At 69.0% G+C, this 21,192-nt stretch overlaps 4 protein-coding genes across 7 annotated transcripts in view; 1 reads left to right on the top strand and 3 right to left on the bottom strand.

The window, feature by feature from the left end:
• The first annotated feature begins 446 nt into the window (after nucleotides 1-446).
• Nucleotides 447-2,583, top strand: WNT1 (Wnt family member 1). The gene is made up of 4 exons (XM_064474261.1): nucleotides 447-600; nucleotides 893-1,146; nucleotides 1,365-1,630; nucleotides 1,865-2,583. Exons 1-4 carry the CDS (start codon nucleotides 500-502, stop codon nucleotides 2,351-2,353), a joined length of 1,110 nt encoding a protein of 369 aa, XP_064330331.1. The 5' UTR covers nucleotides 447-499; the 3' UTR covers nucleotides 2,354-2,583.
• Nucleotides 2,584-4,408: 1,825 nt separating this feature from the next.
• Nucleotides 4,409-9,417, bottom strand: DDN (dendrin). Its single transcript, XM_064474171.1, has 3 exons — nucleotides 8,998-9,417; nucleotides 7,766-8,888; nucleotides 4,409-4,504 (listed from the first exon to the last, which is right to left on the bottom strand). Exons 1-3 carry the CDS (start codon nucleotides 9,165-9,167, stop codon nucleotides 4,409-4,411), a joined length of 1,389 nt encoding a protein of 462 aa, XP_064330241.1. The 5' UTR covers nucleotides 9,168-9,417.
• Nucleotides 9,418-10,174: 757 nt separating this feature from the next.
• Nucleotides 10,175-13,666, bottom strand: PRKAG1 (protein kinase AMP-activated non-catalytic subunit gamma 1). Of its 2 annotated transcripts, none has more exons than XM_064474501.1 (11): nucleotides 13,482-13,666; nucleotides 12,879-13,006; nucleotides 12,553-12,634; nucleotides 12,421-12,479; nucleotides 12,275-12,320; nucleotides 12,111-12,165; nucleotides 11,881-12,007; nucleotides 11,336-11,501; nucleotides 11,130-11,167; nucleotides 10,862-11,008; nucleotides 10,175-10,762 (listed from the first exon to the last, which is right to left on the bottom strand). In XM_064474501.1, the coding sequence occupies exons 1-11, from the start codon at nucleotides 13,663-13,665 to the stop codon at nucleotides 10,664-10,666; spliced, it is 1,131 nt and encodes a 376-aa protein (XP_064330571.1). In that variant the 5' UTR covers nucleotide 13,666; the 3' UTR covers nucleotides 10,175-10,663. The 2 variants fall into 2 exon arrangements, with proteins under 2 accessions (XP_064330571.1, XP_064330572.1); XM_064474502.1 differs by having other exon boundaries at nucleotides 12,879-12,982; nucleotides 13,482-13,665.
• Nucleotides 13,667-14,055: 389 nt separating this feature from the next.
• KMT2D (lysine methyltransferase 2D) overlaps nucleotides 14,056-21,192 on the bottom strand; it is a 28,244-nt gene continuing 21,107 nt past the window's right edge. For all 3 annotated transcript variants that reach the window (XM_064474500.1, XM_064474498.1, XM_064474499.1), the window contains exons 41-55: nucleotides 21,024-21,167; nucleotides 20,784-20,948; nucleotides 20,542-20,698; nucleotides 20,373-20,454; nucleotides 20,098-20,273; nucleotides 19,391-19,539; nucleotides 19,152-19,287; nucleotides 18,929-19,068; nucleotides 17,383-18,553; nucleotides 17,089-17,225; nucleotides 16,836-16,966; nucleotides 16,466-16,751; nucleotides 16,288-16,361; nucleotides 16,091-16,199; nucleotides 14,056-15,977 (exon numbers count right to left, since the gene is read on the bottom strand). In XM_064474500.1, coding sequence (XP_064330570.1) covers nucleotides 15,885-15,977; nucleotides 16,091-16,199; nucleotides 16,288-16,361; nucleotides 16,466-16,751; nucleotides 16,836-16,966; nucleotides 17,089-17,225; nucleotides 17,383-18,553; nucleotides 18,929-19,068; nucleotides 19,152-19,287; nucleotides 19,391-19,539; nucleotides 20,098-20,273; nucleotides 20,373-20,454; nucleotides 20,542-20,698; nucleotides 20,784-20,948; nucleotides 21,024-21,167 — 3,150 coding nt within the window. In that variant the 3' untranslated portion in view covers nucleotides 14,056-15,884. The remainder of the gene's footprint in view (nucleotides 15,978-16,090; nucleotides 16,200-16,287; nucleotides 16,362-16,465; nucleotides 16,752-16,835; nucleotides 16,967-17,088; nucleotides 17,226-17,382; nucleotides 18,554-18,928; nucleotides 19,069-19,151; nucleotides 19,288-19,390; nucleotides 19,540-20,097; nucleotides 20,274-20,372; nucleotides 20,455-20,541; nucleotides 20,699-20,783; nucleotides 20,949-21,023; nucleotides 21,168-21,192) is intronic.

Here is a 21,192-nt window from a genome sequence, read left to right as displayed (position 1 = left end):
TAAGAGGGAAGGGGCTGGAAGATGCTCCCGGGTGCTGAGCGCTGCGCACCCGCCGCGCCGAGCCGAGTCCAGCCGAGCCGCCTCCCCGGGGAGCCACCGGCAGCCGTGCACCGACCGCCGAGCATCGGTACCGGGTACCGAGCACCGGCACCGGGTACCGTGCACGGACCGCCGAGCACCGGCACCGGGCAACGCGTACGGATCGCCCGACGCCGCGCCCCGGGGACCGGGCGGGGAGCGGCGGGCACCGCGCTCCCGACGCCGGGCACCGGGCACCGGCTGCAGCCCGGTGCCGGTGCCGGTGCCGGTCCGCCCGGCCGGCCGGCGTTCCCCGCGTCCCTCCGTGGCCGCCCTCGTCGGAGCCGCCCGCCCTGCCCGCGCCCCGCGCGTCCGGAAACACGCGTGGATGTAGCGGCCGGGCCGGGGGCTCCGCGGCACCATAAATACCCCGGCGGCCGCTCGCCCGCGCACTCTGCCGGGGCCTCCCGGTGCCGGAGCCATGCGAGCCGCCGCGCTGGGGCTGGCGCTCCGGGCGCTCTGGGCTCTGGCCCTCTCCTCCCTCTCCAACACGTTGGCGGTGAACAACAGCGGGCGGTGGTGGTGAGTCCGCCGGTACCGGCACCGGTACCGGGGCGGGGGGGGGGGAGCGGGGCTGGCACCGGCACGGCAGAGGCTGTCCCACACCCGGGGATGGGGCGTGCAGGTGCGACCCCGGGGACACGCACGGGGCTGCGACCCCTGGGTGGGAGCCGGCTGCAGAGGATGCCTGGGGAAGGAGGATGCTCCGATAGCGGCGACAAGACGGGTCAGGCCCCCCTGGGGGGGGGCTGAGGTGAGGAGCGGGATGCCCGGGACCCCTCCCCAGTGATCGCTGTCCCCGCCTGTGCTGCAGGGGCATCATCAACGTGGCTTCGTCCACCAACCTGCTGACGGACTCCAAGAACGTGCAGCTGGTGCTGGACCCCAGCCTGCAGCTGCTGAGCCGCAAGCAGCGCAAGCTGATCCGCCAGAACCCCGGCATCCTGCACAGCGTCAGCTCCGGCCTCCAGACCGCCATCAAGGAGTGCAAGTGGCAGTTCCGCAACCGCCGCTGGAACTGCCCCACCTCCCAGGGCCCCAACATCTTTGGCAAAATCGTCAACCGGGGTGAGGCCACGGGGCAGCGGGAGGTGGTGTGGGGTTCCCCAGACCCCAATCTGCAGCAGCCCCGAGTTGGGATGCTCGGCAAAGCACCCCTGCTTCACCACAGGGCATCATCAGCCGCCAGCCCATCACCAGCATGTTGTGGCTGCGGGCTGGGGGGGTGCTGGTGGGTGTCCCCTCCTGGTCCCGGCAGCACCCTGAGGCCCCGCTCCCCTCCACAGGCTGCCGGGAGACAGCATTCATCTTTGCCATCACCAGCGCCGGAGTGACGCACTCAGTGGCACGGTCCTGCTCGGAGGGCTCCATCGAGTCCTGCACCTGCGACTACCGGCGCCGTGGTCCCGGGGGGCCCGACTGGCACTGGGGGGGCTGCAGCGACAACATCGACTTTGGGCGCCTCTTTGGGAGGGAGTTTGTGGACTCCAGCGAGAAGGGCCGCGACCTGCGCTTCCTCATGAACCTGCACAACAACGAGGCCGGGCGCATGGTGAGGGCGCGGGGGGCTGTGGGCAGCACTGCGGGGGGGAACACGGGCACAGCCACAGAGACCCCCAGCCTGGCCCCGGGCGTGGGTTGGGAACTGTCGGAGAGGGGTTGCCTGGCTGGCTTTGGGCAGGCTGAGTGTGATGTGATGCTGCAGAGAAGAGGGATGCGGGAGCATGATGGTCCTCGGGGGGTTCCCAGGCTGCTCACGGCACCCCACATCCCCCCCTCTTTGCAGACGGTCTTCTCAGAGATGCGCCAGGAGTGCAAGTGCCACGGCATGTCGGGCTCCTGCACCGTCCGCACGTGCTGGATGCGGCTGCCCACCTTCCGCGCCGTGGGCGACGTCCTGAAGGATCGCTTCGACGGCGCCTCCCGCGTCATCTACGGCAACAAGGGCAGCAACCGGGCGTCACGGGTGGAGCTGCATCACCTGGAGCCCGAGAACCCTGCCCACAAACCCCCCTCACCCCACGACCTCGTCTACTTCGAGAAGTCACCCAATTTCTGCACCTACAGCGGGAAGACGGGGACAGCAGGCACGGCCGGGCGCTTCTGCAACAGCTCCTCGCCGGGGCTGGACGGGTGCGAGCTGCTGTGCTGCGGGCGCGGGTACCGCACGCGCACCCAGCGCGTCACCGAGCGCTGCAACTGCACCTTCCACTGGTGCTGCCACGTCAGCTGCCTGAACTGCACCAACACGCAGGTGCTGCACGAGTGCCTGTGAGCCCCCGGCGACCACCCTGCCCAGCCCCAGAGGGGGTCTGCGCCACCCCCCATGACGGGTGCCCGGCTGGATTAAAGACGCCCATGGGTGGGCCTGTGGCTGCGCGCCAGGGACCCCCAGCCTGTCCCAGGCAGAGTGGCTGCCCCGGGTGCCAGCAGCTGGCTGGGGTGTGCTCGGTGCCACGCACCTTCCCGGCCGCCCCTTGGCTGCTCCGGCTCTGTGGGGTCCCCTTCTCACTGTAAATAAAATATTTATTGTGGACGGTTTGATGCCGCCCCCACCCTGCGCTTTGCTGGCCCCAGGCCCTGTTTTTTATAATTAAAGATAATAATAATAATTAATAATAATTAATAATAATGCTTTGTTACAGGTTTTACTGATAGCCTTTAGAGAAGAATAAAGGATATATTTTTATCAGTCCTGCCCCGATTTTTCTGGGGGGATGAGGGAGGGAGGAGCTGGGGGGGGCAATATCCCCCAAACCGTGGGGCTGGGCAGCCGGCCCTCGCTACACACGTCCATCCGTCCATCACCTCTCCATCCACTCACCTCCCCATTCTGTGTCCCTCAGGCCCTCCAGCTGTCTGTCCATCCATTCTTCTACTCCTTTCCTCTGCCCTCCCCTCCATCATCCCCTCCCCACAGACCCCCTTCTTTCTCCCGCCGTGCCCGTCTCCAGCCCGGCTGTCCCTGCCGCCGCTCCCGGCCAGGGAGTCCATCCCCATGGCTGGGGCGCCCATCACCATGGCACCTGGGCTGCGGCATCCCCGGCGCTGGAATTTGCCGGGGCGGCAGGGCTGGTGCCGCCGGGGCCGGGCGTTGGGAGCGGCCACGGGAGGTACAAGACGGCAGACAGGGAATGAGCATCGTCCATCACCGCTCCCGGCCGGGGCTGACGGCTCCCCTCGGCTCCGGGGGAGGAGGGGGACCGGGGAGGGCACCGAGGTTACTGGGGCCAGGGCTGGGGAGGCCGGGACTGGCCACTGGCCCCACACATGCCCTGCACCCGTGCGTGGGGCCCGGCTGCAGCCGGAGAAAGGCCGTGGCAAAGGTGAAGCTCAGCTCTGTGGCTGGCAGGTGCCGCGCTGGCACAGGCATCCCCCTGAGACGGGTTTTTCCCTGGGACAAGCATCCCACAGGGGTGGGCAGAGCCCCAGGATAGGCATCCCTGGGAAGGGCATCCCTCTGGGACGGGTATCTCGCTGGGACATCGGGGTGGGCGTCCCCCTGGGGCAGCCGCAGGACCCACGTGCACCCGCTGCACCATAACTCCACACCTTGGGGATGGGGCAGGGCGAAGCGATGGGCTGCAACCCCTGACCCCATGTCTGGCACAGGGCGAAACACAGGACCACGGTGACATCCAGCCACAGGGAGCAGGCAGGGAGCTGTCCCCACCTGGGGACCCCCGGTCCCATCAGCACCCACCCGTGGTGGGGGTCCCCCCACACCCTGGGCTGCCCCACGGCCGGAGCTGGGAACCTCGTGGGGCCCCTGGGGATCCACAGCATCAAAGGCTGCAGGATGACGCTGCCACCGCCCAAAATATCTCCCGGAGCCGATAGTGGAAAAGTTGATGTTTAGACCCAGAGGTGGGGGGGAAAAAACCCCGGGGGCCCCCGCTGTCTGTGCCAAGGTAAAAACACAGCCTGGCGTGGTGAAATAAAATAAAGAATTGTGAGAAAAAAACGACTGGAAAGGAACACAGCCCGAAATAACCCTCCGAGCATCTCCCGCCTGCCGGGAGTTATCTGCCTGCTAAATTCTGCACACGCACAGGGCATGAAAATAGCCTGTTTTCCTGCGGTAGCGAGTCAGGAATATAGATAATGACATTCTTATAAGTCACCTCTGTTACTCAGCTTTTCCTGCACGCTGGTGACTGCCGGGCACCTCGGGCAGCCGCGACCCCCGGGCAGGCAGGGGCACCCCGGGCGCAGGGTGCAGACCTCCCCGGCTTGTACAAATACGCCCGGGCGCTGGAAATAGCTGCTGTCGCAGCGCAGGGGCCGACGCAGGGACAGGGACAGGGAGGTCCCGCCCCGCGCCAGCCCGTCACATCTGGGAAGCTGGGTAACAGCTGGATGGCAGCCGCAAGCAGGGCCTGCTGTGGGCTGGGCCCCCCCGGCAGGGCTGGGGCGTGGGGGGGCTCTGCTCAGGGGAGAAGGACAGAGGGACAGCCATGCCCAGGGGTTCAGGACAGAGGGACAGGACAGTGCCCAGGGGTGCAGGGCAGAAGGACAGATGGCACACACACAGGATGGACAGAGGGACACGGCCATTGCTTGAGGTGCAGGACTGAGGGATGGTGTCACTCCCAGGGGTGCAGGACAGAGGGACAGAGCCATGCCCAGCTATCTGGGCTGGCCGGTGGCACCAGTCCACCTGCGGGACCATCCCCATCCCGTGGCCCATTAACCGCCGGCAGCAGCGCGGCGCAGCCCTGTCCCGGCTCCCCTCGCCTCCGGTTGGCGTGGGCCTGCGTCCCGCCAGCGCCCGGCTTGTCCGGCCACCACCCCCCCCCCCCCGGCCGCCACATTCCTCCGGCGCGGGGCCAGCGCGCCCAGCAACCGTGGCAGGGCTGGCCTCTAATCCCCGGGCATGCCAGCCCCGGGGGGACCGTCGCCGTCACCCACTCCCCGATAGGTGACCAATGCCCGAGACGAACAATTAGGGACAAAGCCGGAGCCGCCGGGGGCTAACGCCGGCCTTCACGGGTGCCTTGTGCGGCATTCGGCGAGTTTAATGAATTGTCCATCACTCCTTTCAGCTCCGCTCGCCCGGGCTGGATTAATCTGAGAAGCCGCAGTGGGGAAGGAGCCGCTAAGCCTGTATTTATTACTCTGCCATTGTAACTAATTGAGGTAATTATCTGTGACTCCAACCCCGCGCAACAATGCCGCATTCACCGCACCCCCTTCCCACCGGTTCCTCCGCGCGGCCTGGGAGAGCCGGCACCGCGTGGCTACCGCGCCCGGGCATGTGGCCGGGACCGAGCGGCCACCGTGCCACGGGGCCGTGGTGGGCACGGCGGGCGCGGGTGGGACGCGGCTGTTCAGGGAGGTGGCGTGGCTGGCACCGCGTGGCGCGGTGTGGCCTTCACCGCACGCAGGAGCCATCGCTCCGTGGGGACACGGCTGGCACGGCCGGCACACGTGGGTCGCGGCATGGCCGGTGCTGGCTACGCACGTGGGTCGCTGGTCTCCGGGGACACCGCTGGGACTGGCACGCGTGTGACATTGGCTCTCTGGGGACACGGCTGGCACCGACACACACGTCACCGCGGCTCTCTGGGGACACCGCCAGCACCGGTGACACACGTGGGTCACGGCTCTCTGGGGACACTGGCACCCGCGTGGCCGTGCCCACCCCGGGTCCTGAGCGGGGCCCCCAGGCGCAGCGCCGTGCTCTGGGCAGGGTCCCCGCCGAGTCCCCGCCGCGACCAGGGCGGGACTCCCGGTGCCCCCCGCCGGTGCCCCCCGGTCCGGTCGGTCACCAGCTGCGCGGCGACATCTGGCGGCCACGGGCGGCACCGCGTCCCGGTCCGGGGACACCGGTACCGGGCGGGACCTCCCGGTCCCACGCGTGGGCACCCCCGCGGCCGCGCCCCCCCCCACGGCGCCGCGGGGACCCCGGACGGGTGCCGGGCCGCAGAGGGGTTTGGGGGGCGGCGGGAGGCGGGGGGGGACCCGGAGGGGCGGCGCTGGCGCCAGCGCAGCCCGAATTAGAAGGTGATTTTCTCGGCGGGGAGCGGGAGGGGTTTGGGCAGGAGCTGAGCCCACGGAAAGGGCCGCGCCGCCTTCCCCCGCGTCTGGGACACCCCGGGCCACGGCGGGCAGCGCGCCCGGCTGTGCCAAGCGGTGCCGAGCCACGCCGAGCCGTGCCGAGCTGATACGGCTGCGCTGAGCCGTGCCGGGCTGTGCCGGGCTGTGCTGTGCCATGCCAAGCTGTGCCAAGCAGTGCCGAGCCATGCTGAGCCACGCTGAGTCGTGCTGACCCGTGCCAAGCTGTGCTGAGCTGATATGGGTTGTGCCGAGCCATTCCAGGCTATGCCAGGCTGTGCCGTGCCATGCCAAGCTTTCTGGGCTATTCCAGGCTTTGCTGGGCTGTGCCGAGCCATGCTGAGCCGTGCCAAGCTGTGCCTAGGTGATAGGGGCTGAGCCGAGCCATGCCAAGCTTTCTGGGCTATTCCAGGCTTTGCTGGGCTGTGCCAAGCCATGCTGAGCCGTGCCAAGCTGTGCCTAGGTGATAGGGGCTGAGCCGAGCCATGCCAAGCTTTCTGGGCTATTCCAGGCTTTGCTGGGCTGTGCCGAGCCATGCTGAGCCGTGCCAAGCTGTGCCTAGGTGATAGGGGCTGAGCCGAGCCATGCCAAGCTTTCTGGGCTATTCCAGGATTTGCTGGGCTGTGCCGAGCCGTGCCAGGCTGCCTTGTGCCATGCCTAGCCACGCACGGCTGTGCCAAAATGCACCAGGCTGTGCCAGGTTGCACCAAGCTGTGCCAAGCCGTGCCGGGTCATACCAAGGCCTGCCAGACAGCACCGAGCTGTGCCGAGCAGTGCCAGGCTGAGCCAGACCGCACCGTGCCGTGCCAGGCAACGCCGAGCCACGCCGGGCCCGGGGGCAGGACCGCAGCCATGCCGCGGGGGGCTGAGGTCGCCGGCGCGGCTTGGGTCGGGCACAGGAGCGGGACCCCCGTGCCGTGCCGGGCAGCCGAGGCCACGCGCCAGGACGGGGGATGCATGGGGTGACGTGGCGCCGGGGCTGCCCCACGAGCGTCACCCCCCGGGGCGCGGGAGGCCCCGGACGCCTGGGTCCCCTGCTGCGCCGGCTGCCCCGCGCCGTGACCTCCCGGCCGGTGTCACCGGGATAATGACAGGGTCGCGCAGGGGGGCGGAGGAGGAGCCGGTTTTAAATAACGTGCAAATTGGACACGTTATTTGTGCGGTTTCCTCTGGCCGTGGGGATCCTCCCCCCACCCCGCAGCGTGACTAAGAGGTGGTGGCCGTCGGGGGGGACAGTCCCCCCTGGTGACTCACCCGGGGTCCCCCCCCAGCTGTGACGTGGGGCTGGTGGCCACGGGCCAGCCCTGCTGCGCTCACCTACTCAGTACAGGGGACCCGGGGGTGGGGGCACCACATCCCACCGTGCGCTGCCCCCCAGGATGCCCGGGGCCTCCAACTGACCCCGGGAGGTGTCTGGATGCCTGGGTCCTCACTGGGGTGTGGAGGGATGGAGCCAGGGGTGCAGGGGAGGGGCGGGGGCCAGGGAGGGCAATGGGCCCCACTGGGGGGCCGGGACCCCCCTCACCGCACACACACAAGGGGCGGAGGCGGCGCACCGGGATCCCACAGCCTTTATTGGGGTCAGCCTGTGGGAACCGCAGCCCCGAGCTCCACCCCCTGAGGGCCACACCCTGCCAAGCCCCACCCCAGATGGACCACACCCTGCTAAGCTCCACCCTGAGGGCACCACACCCCACCAAGCCCCACCCCTCAGGCTCGGGGAGGGCTGGCAGCCCCCGGGGGGGCCCCGGTGCTCTCCAGGCTGCTGCTGCTGCTGCTGTAGGCGTGGGCGTCGCGGCAGTGCCGCCACCGGGACCCCCCCCGCGCCCCCCTCCGCCTCCGAGTCGGAGTCGGGCGCCGTGTGCCGCCGGATGCGGGATACGGCCTCGCGCAGCGCCTGGGCGTACAGCACCGGCCGCCGTGGCGGGGGCCGGCCCCGGGGACCCCCACAGCCACCCGGGCTCCTCCAGGGGCTGCGGGGGCTGCTGGGGGCCTCCCGTGGGGGTGAGGGGGCTGCTGGGGAGGTGGCAGCCCCGGGCACTGCAGGGGGGCTGCCTGGGGGGGCGGTGGGCGCTGGAGACCCCCCAGCGTAGCGGACCTGCTGCCGCTGCGGAGGGGGGACGTACTGGGCCCGGACCACCACACGGGTGGCGTCGATAAGGACGTGCCCCCCCGTCCCCCGCCGCCCCCTGCCACGCCCTGGGACCCGCTCCCGGCCAGCTGCCGCCCGGGGCAGTGTCTGGCTGTGCCAGGGGGTGCTGGGCCCCCCCGGGGGCGGCTGCATCCCACGGGGCCGCCAGTGCCCAGCCTCGGTGGCCGCCCGGGGCAGCGTGTGGCTCCAGCCCCCCGGCACAGCCCCGCGGCCCCGGGGTGCTGGTGGGGGGCTGCGCGGTCCCCGGGGGGGCCGGAGCTGCAGGGTGCGGTGGGGAGCGTCGTAGGCCGGGGGTGAGATGTAGGGGGGCGGCCCCCCACGGCGCGTATGCGCCGCCTGCACCCTCTGCATGTGGGCCTCGTAGCTGGGGGGGCCCAGCCTGCCCCCCGGCAGCGGGGGACGGGGAGCACACGAGGGGTGCCGGCCCCGGGATCCGCTGCCCCCCGTCCCCTCGGGCTGTCCCAGGGGGCAGCGGGTAGGGGGCACCCAGGCCCGGGTCTCGCGCCCCGGGGGGGACGGGGTGGCGAAGTCCTGCAGGCGGCAGGGGGGAGCCGGGGGCCAGGGGGGGGCCAGCTCCGCCACGAAGCGCTTCTCCAGGTACCTGCAAGACAGAGACGGGGGGTGTGAAGGGTGCGAGGGCTGTGGGGGGCCGCCCGGGCGGGGGCCAGGGTTGCGGGATGGACCCCCCCACCCTCCCTGTCGCCACTCACGCGTACTCCCCGGCGATGCGGCGGTAGGTCCAGGGGGGCGTGGGCCGGCACCCCGCGGCCATGCCGGCGGCCGGGCTGCAACACGCCACCGTGTCGATCTCCACCAGCAGAAGCTTGGTCCGCTCGCAGATCCGCAGGCGCCCCGCGCCCCGGTCCGGACCACCCAGCATGGTACCGGGGGTCCGGGGGGTCCCCGCCGCAGGGGGCCGGGGGGACCCCGCAGCCACGCGCTTGCCGGAGCCTCGGCAGAGCCACGCGCCCGCCCGCACACAGGCGCAGCCACCGCCGCACGTGCGCCCCCGGGGACCCCCACGCCCTGCCCGGTGGCACCGCCAGGCCAGCGGCTGCGGGGCACGGTGACCCCCTGGCGCAGCCCCGGTGGCCGGGAGCCCGGCACACGGCAGGAACCCCGCTGGCCGTCCCGGGGGTGCCCACCAACCCCCACCCCCCCCCCACCGGGATCCCTTCCCCCCCTGCGACAAACCGAAGCGATGCCAGGTTTGGCACCGATCGCTGCAGCCCACGCGAGCTCCGAGCGGAGCTTAGCAACCCTCCGGCGGCGGCATGGCAACGGCACCGGCACCGGCATCAGCCCCCGGTACAGCACCGGGTCCTCCCAGACCCCCCCCCCCCGCCCCCCGCGCCCCACCGGCACCCGTCCCGTCTCTCACCTCGCACCGCTGCGCCAGAGCCTGTGCCGGACCCCAGCACTGGTGGGAGCTGGTGGTGGCGGGGGCCACGTCTCGGCCTCCCCCCTGGCCCGGAATGTGCCACGCTCAGCACGGCCGGGCCTCGCGCCTCCCCCGAGCGACACCGGCAGCGAACCCAGGCGGCCGGGCGGCCGGCGACCCCCGCCAGCACCCCACGGGGACCCCAACATCCCGGCACCCCTCCAGCGCTGCCCTCCGGGCTCCCCCAGCCCCTGCCCTGACACCCCCGCCCTCACTGTGGTCACCACCACGAGGGTCCCCACGTCTCGCCGGGTCCCTGTCCCTGTCCCGTCCCCAATCCCGCCCTTTTAGAAAAGCCACAGGCGGAACAAACAGGGATTTAGGGTCTGGGCGAGCTCAGCAGATTCCCCCTGTCCCGCGGGGGGGGGGACGAACCCCCTTCTCAGGGCACCCCCTCCCTCAGCCCCGGCGGCCGGTGCCCCCGAGCGCCCCGCGACGAGGCCGGGTTCGTGCCAGGTCTGTGTTTATTCGCGGTTTCTCTCCGCACACGAAGCGGTGGCGGGTGCGGACGCGGCCCGGTGGGGAGTGCGGCCGGCGGGGGGGGGCCCGGGGGGCAGCCCCGGGCCGGGCGGAGCTGAATGAGGGGCGACTAAAAACAAACTCAGTGAAACCCTGCGTGGGGGCCATGGGGTGAGGGGGACGAGGGCCTGCACAGGGAATGGCCCTGCGCTGGGGTAGCGCCTCGGGGGGGTCTGGGTGAGCCCCCAGCACCCCACTGCCCGGCCAACACGGCTTCGGGGCGCAGGGTGCGGCATGTGGGGAGCCACGGGCTGGGGCCGCGTGGGGCTGCCCCACAGCTGGAGGTTATTGCTAGACACTGCTGGTGAGTCCGGTCCCTACCCGGGGCGTCCCCGCCAGCCCCGGCGGGGCACAGCGTGGTGGGGGCGGGAGGGTGGGGGCACTGGGAGGGGCTGAATCCCCCCCGCCCCACCGCCTCAGGGGCCCTGCGGGAGGACCAGGGCTTGCAGGATATCCGAGAGAGAGACGATCCCCTTGACCACGTCGCTCTCATCCACCACCACCAGCCGGTGAACCTGGGGGCAGGGGGGTGGTGTGTCACACGGAGGGGCTGAGGCCGGTGCAGGGACCCCGGGCCCCCCGCCCATCACCGGCACCCCAGGGGCATGAGTTACCTCGGCCTCTACCAGGCGGTTGATGATGGTTTCCAGCGTCTCATGCTTGTAACACTTGAGGACGCCCTCGAAGTAGTGGGAGCGGTGCTGCAGCGCCCGCGTCACCGTCACATCCAGGTTGTTGTAGGTCTTCTCAGCCGCCAGGTTCTGGGACAGCAAGAGGTGTCGGGGACGCAGCTGGGCCCCACGGGACCCCCACTGCCCCGCAGTCCCACCCCTGGCCAGGCTTTGCCCCCTGCCCACTGCCACAGCCCCCCCCAGTACTCACAATAACATCGAATTTGGAGTAGATATCCACCACCCGCCCTAGGGAAGGAAGGAAACGGATATGAGAGGCGCCCGTGGGGCTGGGTTTCCGTGGGGCTGGGTTTCCGTAGGGCTGGTCCCCCGCACACCAGAGGGGACGTGGACCCCGAGCTGGTGGTTTGGGGACAGCCAGCACACGCTGTGCCCCGCACCGGGCCCCATCCTTACCCGAATCGTCAACGACCGGCAGAGCGGACACGCGGTGCTGCACAAAGATGCCCAGCGCCACGTAGATGGGGGTGCTGGTCCGCACCATGGCGATGTTGCTGTAGGTGCCGATCTGCAGCTCCTCCAGTGTCTTGGCCATGAACTCAGGCTTTGGGACCTCTGCTATCTGCAGGGGACGGGGAGGGGGACAGCGCTGACGCTGGCTCGGCCTGCCACGCCACAGACCCCGTGGTGTTGCCGGCTCCGGCCGCCCCTGGCTCGTGGGGGGCCTGGGCCGCGGTCCTAGGAGCGAAAGCAGAGAGCGCTGGGTGCGGAGGGGGGTCTGGGGGACCCCCGGGCAGGGGCGGCGCAGGCAGGGGCGGTGGAGATGGGCTGCGGGGTCCACGCAGCATCCCAGGGGCCCCCCTCAGCACCCTCAATATGCCACGAGGCACCGAAGCTGCACCCACCCCAGCGCCCCGGAGCCGGCGGTACCTGGCACAGCCTGGGCCGAGCTCGTCTCAGGGCGGCCCCCGCTGCCGCCGTGGGGCAGGGACGGGACTTACAAAGAGTTTGAGGAACTTGAGGATGCGTTTGTGGGTGAGGATGTAGAGTGTGTTCCCCGAGTCGGGGTCGATGACGGGCAAACGGTGGATCTTGTTCTGGATCAGGGAGGAGACGGCATCAAAGAGGCTGTGGAGAAGGGAGGGGGGGAATTGGCTCTCGCCCAGACCCCATCCTTGCACCCGAGGGTGCCGCCGCCAGCCGTGGCCCCCTCCCTGCAGCACGGGGGTACCTGGCATTGGGGGAGATGCAGACCAGCGGCTTGAAAGAGTCTTGTAGGTAGAGCTCTGTGGGGAGAGGAGACGCTGAGGGGACCGGCAGCGCCACGGGCAGCCGGGGTGCAGAGCTGTGGGGCTCCGGGCAGGGCGGGAGGTGGCCGGGAACGATGCATCTCACCTCTCCACGTCTCTATTTTGTGCTCCTCCAGCTCGTAGATCTGCACCTGGGCGCAAGGAGAGAAACCAGGATCAACCGCGGTCACGCAGAGGCCAGACCCCGGGTCCCCGCGGGGATGAGCGCTCCACAGACACCCCGGTCCTTACCATGGGTGACTTGTAGTAGCGGTGCAGGATGTTGATGAAGTCGGTGATGGTCAGCATGCCTGAGGGGACGGGCAGGGTGAGCGGGGTCCTGCCAGCCCCCCACTGCCCACCGGGACCCCTCGTCCCACTCACCCACAAAGCTTTGCTTCTTGCTGTCCCACAGCGGGGCGGCCCGCACGCCATTGGTGACCAGCGCAAAGAAAGCCTTTTTCACCTGCAGCCGGGGACACAGGGGACGTTGCAGGAGGGACGGGGAACCCCGCGGGGGAGCAGGGACACCCCAGCGGCCCACGTCCCTCCGCCCCAGTTTGCAAGACCTTTATATGGTGGGTGAACAACCCTGAGACTGTCCCCCAGCCCAAAACCTGCCCTCGTGGTCCCAGTTAAGCCCCCAGGCTCCGGCCTGGCCCCCGTCCTGCAGCCCCCAGCCCCAAACCTGCCCCCCAGCCCGGGCCCACCTGCAGGGAAGTGTCGAACACGACCAGTTTGGAGCTGGTGGGGATCAGGTCGTAGCAGCGGTGGGACTTCATGAAGGTGGTGTAGGCGCCGCGGTGGGGCTCCCCTGGGGGCGGGCAGCGTGAGGTGCCTGCCAGCAGGGAGGAGACACCCCGGACCCCCCAAAGCCTAGGATGCTCACCCCAGGGCCACAGGACACCCCAAAACCCTGGGACACTCCAGACCCTGAAACATCCACCCCAAGCCCTGGGACACCCCAAACCCTGAGACCCCCCCAAATCCTGGGACACTCCAGACTCTGGAACACCCAACCTAGGGCCACAGGGCACCCCAAGCCCTAGGACACTATAGACTGTGGGACACCCAACGCAGGGCCACAGGGCACCCAAGCCCTAGGATACCCCAAAACCTAGGAAACCCACCCCAGGGCACCCCAAACCCTGGGACACCCCCGACCCCAAAACACCCCAAAGCCCACGAAACCCCACCCCGGGACACTCCAGACCCCAGGACAGCAACACCCAAGGCCGTCACAGACCCCGGCACACCCGAACCTACGCGGCACCCCCCGGGCCCAGGGACCCCCCGGACGCTCCCGGTATCACCTTCCGGCCCCGGGGGGCTCCGCTCCGCCGGGCTCTCCGCGGCCGGGCCGGGGCCGGGGCCGGGACCCTGCGGGCAGACACGGGGCGGGTCGGGCCGGGCTGCAGCCCCCGGCCCCGCTCCCCCCTGCTGCCGGCTCCCCCAGGTGCCCCCTCCCGGCCCCGCTGTCACCCCCCCCACCTCCATGGCTCCCGGACCGTCCCGCCGCCGCCCCACTTCCGCCCGGCGCCTGGTACCTACTTCCGCCAGTACTTCCCATGTGACCGGAAGCGCGCGGCCCGCGTGACTCATTCATGACCGTCGGGCGACCTTTCCCCTCCCGCCGGGTCACGGCGCCCGGTGGGGGGGGGGGGGGGGGGGCACACACACATTGGGGACCCCGGGGTTGGGGGGGTGTGGGGTGTCTGACACCCTGGGGAGGGCCCCAGTCACGGGGCGGGGGGGGGGAGTAGGGCACCAACCCCACCCCTGCGGGGCACAGGGGGGTCCCCCATGAGTGACGGGGGGGTGGGACATGGGTGGGGACCCCCCCCACGCCCCCCGACCCCCCCGGCCCAGGGAGGGAGGCAGGCGGCCTGGCTTCTCACGCGCTTTATTTTTAAAATAACATCCAGTGGTTTCGGTATTGGTAAAAACGGGATTTCTACACGCCCCGGCTATGTACAGCTCCGAAAGTTAAATTTCTCGTATATTTTCTGTTAAAACTTTCTCATCCCCCACCCCCACTCTCACTTTTTTATCATCAGTTTTTTTGTTTTCCTCCATTTTTTTTTTTTTAAACATTTTTACCTTAAACCTTTTTGCAGCTTTGACGAGTTGCGGAAGCAGCTTTAAAGATTCCCCCCCCCCCCTCCTCCTCCTCCTCCGGCCGTCCCTGCGCTGCCCCCACCACACCAGAGGGGGGAATTGGGGTGGGGGGGCACCGACCCCCCGACCCCCCCCCTCCCCCCCGGGGGACAGGAGGGTCCCCCCCCACACCGTGCGTTTGTGCGTTAAGAGATCCCGGCACCCCCCGAGGTTCCCCCCCAGGGTGGGGTGGGGGGCAGGTAGCGGCCCTGGGGGGGAAGGGGGGGGGCCAGGGCTGGGGTGGGGGGGCCCGGCCTGTAATGCCCACTCGCTGCTTCGCTCTCCGAGGCTGCCCCTGCCTGGCAGGAGGCTTCAGACCCCCCCCTCAAGCCCTCGGAGACTGGGTTTAAAAATGCCGCGGCCCCCCCTTGCCCCCGCACCCCAAATCTCAGCCCAGCAGAGCACAAAGAGCCCCCCTCCCCCCCCATCTAGTATATACAATATAAGGTATAAATAGATAAATAACCTTCCCCCCCCGCCCCGTGCCGACGGCGGCCGCACACAGCCCCAGCTGTGGGTGCTGCGGGCGATGGGGTGGCCGGGGGGGGGGCCCCCACTTGTCCCTGCCGACCCCCCCCCAGCACCAGGGGAGCGGGTCTAGCACCCCCCCGCCCCGACCCCACCTCCCACCTTGGCACGTCGCACGGCTGGGACCTCCCGGGCTGGGGGACGAGGACAGGGGTTCCCCCCCGCCCCGCGCCCCCCACCTCTCCCCAGGGACCCCAGTGAGGGCCCTTCTGCAGCCACGACCAGAGGAGGGGGACAGGGGGACGGGGGGGGGGGGCTGCCTCCCCTGGAGCCCAAGGGAGAGGGGAAAGACCCCCCGGGGGCCGGCGGCGCTGCCCGGAAGGGTGGTGGGGGCTCACATTTAAAAACAACAATAACAGAAAAGAAAAAAAAAAAATCTAACACTTAAAATGAGGTAGGTTTGGGTGCAGAAGCTCCTTGTGTCTGTCGGGGGCCCTCGCCGTAGGCGCCTCCTTCCGCGCCGCCGCGCTCCGGGGTCTCGTCCACACGCACAAACAAAAAGAGATCAAAGGAACCGAGCGAGCTCTGGCCGCCGCAGCGCGACGGGGCAGAGCCCGGATTGTCGAGCTCAAGGAGTCTGTGTTACCTTGGTAATTAGCGAGCAAATATTATTAGTTTTGTTTCTAAAAAAAAAAAAAAATAAAATAAAAATAAAAATAAAAATAATCCAGGCCGGCTCTGAACTCGCTCCGGCTCCGCTGGGACCGCTCTGCTCCCCCGTGGCTCCCCCACGAGGGAGGCGGGCGGTGGGTGATGGTGGCGGTGGGGGTCTCGCTGGGACCCCCGACCTCCCCCCGCCCCGCCCCGCTTCTTCGTAGGACGAAGCAAAGAAAACCCTGAGTTGCCAGTTCGTCCGTCCGTCCGTCCCACTCGGGCAGGGCCGGTGGCTCGGCGGTGGTCGCCCTCCCTGCCGGAGCCTCCGTGCCCCGGCCGCCACCGCCTGCCCGGCCGCCCTGGCACCTCCCGCGGCCCCGGCGGGTCTTGGCGAGGTCTCCGAGGCGGGGGCCGCGGCCCCCAGCCCCTTTTCCCAGCTAGTTCATCCACTTTCGGCAGTTCCAGGCTCCACAGTGGCAGGGGATCTTGTGCTGATCGTCCTCGAAGTCGAACTGGTAGTCATAGGTGAGCTGGGGGGGAGCGGGGAGTCACCTACGGCACGGCATGGAGCCCGGCCCTGCCCCCCCCAGCCCCCCCGGCAGCCCCCAGCCCCCCTCCAGCCACCCCACGCCCCCCGCCTGACCTCCTCCCCCTTGGGGATGCGCCGGCTGGAGATGATGATGATCTTGTCCTCCTTGTCGAAGGTCACGACTTCGGCCACGCAGTTCGGGGCACACGAGTGGTTGATGTACCTGGGTTGGGGGAGCAGAGAGGCGTGGGGTCAGCACCGCTCCCTCTGGTGGGGGGAGTCCCACCACCCCAAAGCCCCCCTGCACTCACCTGGCCGGGCCCCCCGTCAGCGTGGCGTCAATGACGTGCTCATTGTTGATCCGGAACATGTAGATGCCGCGGTTCTGCGGAGGGAGAGGGTGTTGGTGGCTGCACCGAGTCCCCCCACATCCCACTGGAGCCCCCCCACGTCCCGCCGGAGCCCCCCCACGTCCCGCCGGAGCCCCACCTGCTCCTCATAGATCTTCTCCCTCCGGTTGGCCACCTCGTTGCGGATGATGGTGCCGATGTACTCGATGACCATGGTGTGCTTCTCGATGTCCTTGGCCGCGTAGAGCCCGAGCCCCTGGATGCGGGACCGCGCCAGGTAGACGTTGTTCTTCCACTCCGTCTTCAGGCGCCGGTACTGGGAGGACTTGGAGTGCACGAACTGTTTGCTGTAGGGTGTGTTGGTCTCGCCCGTGAACGTGCTCTGGTAGGCCTTGGACATGCTTGTGCTGTTCAGGGTGTGGGGCCTGCCGAGGAGGGGGCGAGAGGGAGTCAGAGCCGAGGGATCCCCAGGGATCCTGGCTCTCCCGGTGGATCCCAGCCCCGCTCACCGCTTGTAGTGGGTGAGGATCTTGGGCTCGGAGCGGGCGCAGCCGGTGGGGTTGATCATCAGCGGCAGCTCCATCAGCGGATGGCGCCCGTAGCGGAACAGGTAGTTCTGGCAGCTCTCGACGCCGGGCAGCTGCCGAGGAGGGAGCGGAGGGGCCGTGGGTTGAGCAGCCGCCCCCGGCCCCACCAGCGCCTTTCCCAACGGGGCTGACCGCTGGCGCAGAGAGGAGACCCCCACCCCCAGCCAGGACCTACCGACTCAGCGATGCGCAGCACCGCGTGCACCGTGAGGCCGAAGAGCTCCTCACCCTTCAGGTACTCGGGGAAGAGTCGCAGCATGTCGGCTTCCTTCCTCATCATCGCCACTGGCTCGATGATCCGGTTCCAGACGGCTGCCGAGGGAAGAGGGGGTTGGGAGACAGGCACCCGCTAGAGGCTGCCCGCCGGCACGGACCCCCAGCTCGAGCCACCCTGGGCCTTGCATCACCCCATCCTCCCCATCAGCAGGGCAGGGGGCGGAGGGAGGCGGCGAGCCTGCAGCTCCCTTACCTTGCGGCGAGGAGTCGGAGAAGACCAGATCCTCCAGGCCCTGCTCGATGACTTGCACGACAAACTCGGGGCGGCCGTTGTTCTCGCAGATGGTGCAGCGGTAGCAGCAGCGGCGGTTGTTGGTCCGCAGGCTCCAGTAGATGCGCGTGGCCTCGTAGCCCACGGGGTAGAGGGCCGTGACGCTGTGGAAGTCGGCCATCTGATGCGGCAGGAGCTGCCCGATGGCGTGGAAGACCAGCCCGCCCACGCGGAACATGTGGAGCCGCTCGCCGCGCTGGATGATGCTGGCGATCTGCTTCACCTCGTCCCGTTCGATGTAGACGCGTCGGAAGACGGTGAAGCTGCTCAGCTCCTGCTCGCAGGGGCCTTTCAGCTTGTGCAAGGGGCACAGCATGGTCTTGTCCTTGAAGAACATGCACTTGGCGCGGATGGCGCAGGCGAAGTGGTAGACGCTGGGGCAGCGGATGCGGTTGCAGCTGTTGGTGGCGCCGGTTTTCTGGCACAGGGAGCACTTGGTGAGCAGCCCGCGGTGCAGGGCCACCTCCACGTTGATGAGGGCCCCTCCCTGCGTCTCGTAGACCTCTGTGGACCACAGGGCGCAGTTCAGGTGGACCCAGAGGTCGAGGTCGAGGTTGAGCAGGCGGGCCGGCCCGTCCGTGGCCCCGTCGCCCTCCTCGTGGCAGAAGCAGCACTTGCGCAGGTCCCGCGGCACCTTTTCGGGGCGCAGGGTGGTGCCCAGCTTGTCGATGAACTCCGCGATCTCCTTGTCACCGTCCCGCTTGGCCCCCCCTTTCTGGATGGTGACGAGGAAGCGCAGCCGTTTCCACCGCACCCCTTTCCACTTCTTCAGCCGGGGCCGCGCTTCGTCCCCGTCCTCCGGCGGCCGCGAGCGTGGCTTGAAGCGGGGTGGCGAGTTGGGGGCCGTGGCCCCTTCCTCCTGGGGGGCTGGCGAGGAGGCCGGCGGCAGGGGTGATGGGGGGGCCGGGGCTGCCTCGTGAGCTGCCTCGGGGTCGGGGACCCTGGCAGCCTCAGCGGGGCTGGACGGGGAGGGGACAGAGGGGGACAGCGGGGGCGAGGGCTCCTGGGGCATGACAGAGAGCTGCCGCACGTCCAGGTTGGAGACGTTGTTGACGTAGCAGTGGTGCAGGGTCTTTTCGGGTGCGGGGCTCTCCTATGGCACAGGAACGTGGGTCAGGGCGTCCCAGGGCTGGGGACCTCCCAACCTCCCTGCGCATCATGGTGAAGGGTCCTTGGCCCCGCAGGGACCCCACAGCACCCCACCGCGGTCCCAGCCCTGCAAGGACCTCCCCAACCCCTTCCACAGAGTCCTGGGACACTCAGCACCTCTCCACGGAGGGATCTGGCCCCTCAGGGAACTCCCTGCAATCGTGGGGGGACCTACAGAGACCCCCGTGCAGCTCTCTACAGGGTCACACTTGGTCCCAAAGGGTCCCCTCCTGCACCCCCCACAGCCACAGCCTTACAGGTACCTCAACACCCCTCTCCCAGGGTCACAGCCCTGGGGGGACCCCTGCATCCCGCTGACCTGTCTGAGCAGCGTCAGGAGGTCCAGCTCGCCCTTGAGACTGTAGCCCGGCAGCACTGCATCAAACTGCTTCAGCCACTCGGAGCTGCTGTCCGGCACCTTCCCGGCCAGCGCCGCCCTCTCCTTGCCACCGAGCACCCCTGCGAGAGAGAACAAGAGCTCCCGTCACGGGGTGCCCAGCCTGGGGACGGGGGGAGCCCGCGGGGACAAGGCAGACACTCACCAGCCATGTCTGCCTCCACCTTCTTGGCCTCAACTACTGCTGCTCGCATGGGGCCATCTGGGAACAGCACCTCATAGGAGCTGGGGATCTTCACACTCAGCAGCTCGGCCATGGCCACCATCACCCCGTTGAGGTTCTAGACGAGAGGAGGACGGGGTGGGTGCAGTGCCCCAGATGCCACCACGTGGGGTCACCGCTGGGTCCCCAAGGGTCTCGCCTCCCCCTGTCCCCTTGCTCACCTTGGCAGCCGCTGCAGACACCGTCAGCATAACAGACACCTCACTGCTCTTGCCCTTCTCCCATGGGGTGCCCGGGCCCGCAGCCCCCACCTTCCCAGGGGGGGCCCCAAAGGGCTCGGTGGCCTCGTAGGGCTTCGTGTCGGGGAACACTGGTGTGGAGAGCAGGGGCAGGGGTCAGAGCTGCGCAGACCCAGCCCCACCAACAGCCACCCATGAGCCCACCCAGCTGCCCTGGACGCCTGCAGAAATGCTACTGGGAATCCATCACCTTGTGTGGGACAGAGACTGGGGTGCAATGACGGGGACAGAGCGCCCAGCACTGACAGGAGACCCTCGGGGAGTGGCTGGGGGACCCTCAGAACAGGCAAGCCCCAACGCACAGGGGGTCAAGGCTCTGCTGCCCAGGTGCAGCACACCCCACAGACCCCTTCCCCTCACCCCACATTTCCCAAGGACCCTTCCCCTGCCCCACCACACCCCTACCAGCCCACACACCCAGGGACCCCCTTCTGCCCCATCCATACCCCACACAGACCCCTTCCTACCTGATCTGTGTGCCCAGCAGACCCCTTCCCTGCCTGGTCTGTACATCCCACAGACCCCTTCCTGCCAGGTCCCTACACCCCACCAACCCCCTCCTGCCTGGTCCACGCGTACCACAGACCCCTCCTGCCCTGCCTTGCCCCCCCCAGCACAGCCCAGCCCACCTGGGATACTGGCCCGGGGGATGATGGGGATGATGGGGGACAGCACGCGCTCCTCCAGCTCCGGCTTGGCCTCGCTGAGCAGGGGGAAGCGGAGCAGCTCCTCGCCCAGCACGCTCTCGGGGGACGAGGCAGGGACGATGCTGTCGGGGGAATCGCTCTCGTCGTCGCTCTCCATCCTGCAGGGAAGGAGGTGTCACGGGCTGCAGGGGCTGGCATCACCCGTGGGGGTGTCACCCTTTGGGGGGGGTGGGGTGTCACCGCGGTCGGTGTCTCACCTGACGTCCTCGGTCTGGTTGTGGGGAGGGGTGGGCAGAGCTGCAAGCAGGTCCAGGCTCTTAACCTCCACGGCCGGTGTGTCTGCATGGGGAAGGGACGGGTGTCACGGCAGAGGGGTGACAGCCGGCGGCAAGGACCCCGTGCCACCCTCGTGCCAGCCACGCTCACCTTTCTGGCTGTGGGGCTCGCGGGCTGGGTCGGCGTCCTTGGGCTGCTCGCCCAGCTCCTCGGAGGCCGTGGTGCCGTTCACCATCTTCTGCTGCACGGAGGGGGGTGGCGTGGGGGGCAGCGAGGAGGGTGGCGTCGGTGGGTTGCTGAGGTTGTTCTGGGGGGAGACAGCGGGGTGAGCACAGCGGGGCGGGCCCAGGACCCCTGGATGGCAGAAGGGCAAGGGCCCAACCCTGCCTCACCTTGGTGAGCAGCTGGGAGTAATAATCAGGTACGCTGTCGAGCACGGCGCTGCCGAAGGCGCCCCGCAGCTGGCTCTTCCCGTTGATGGGGCTGCTGCCGAAGGGTGCGAAGAGGCTGAAGTTGGCTGTGATGGTCGGCTCCGTCAGCGGCAGCAGCGACAGCTCCTGGGGGCAGAGAGGTGAGGGGGGGGACCGGGGTGGAAAGCAGCCCCCCGCCGTACCCACAGCGCGCGGCCGTACCTGTTTCAGCTGCTTCATGAGGGCCTCGCTGGGGCGCAGCCCCTCGTCCTTCCGCAATTTCTTGCGGGACGCCGGGACCCGCTCGTTGCCCTTCTGCACCCGCTTGGGTTTGGTAGCTGCCGGCTTCCTGGCGATGGAGGGGTCCTGGGGAAGGAGAAGATAGCAGGAG

The sequence above is a fragment of the Phalacrocorax carbo genome, chromosome 27 (genome assembly GCF_963921805.1).
Source record: "Phalacrocorax carbo chromosome 27, bPhaCar2.1, whole genome shotgun sequence".
Classification (NCBI taxonomy): domain Eukaryota; kingdom Metazoa; phylum Chordata; class Aves; order Suliformes; family Phalacrocoracidae; genus Phalacrocorax; species Phalacrocorax carbo.
The sequence above is the reverse complement of the archived record's forward strand: the minus strand, read 5'-3'. Positions and strand labels throughout refer to the sequence as shown.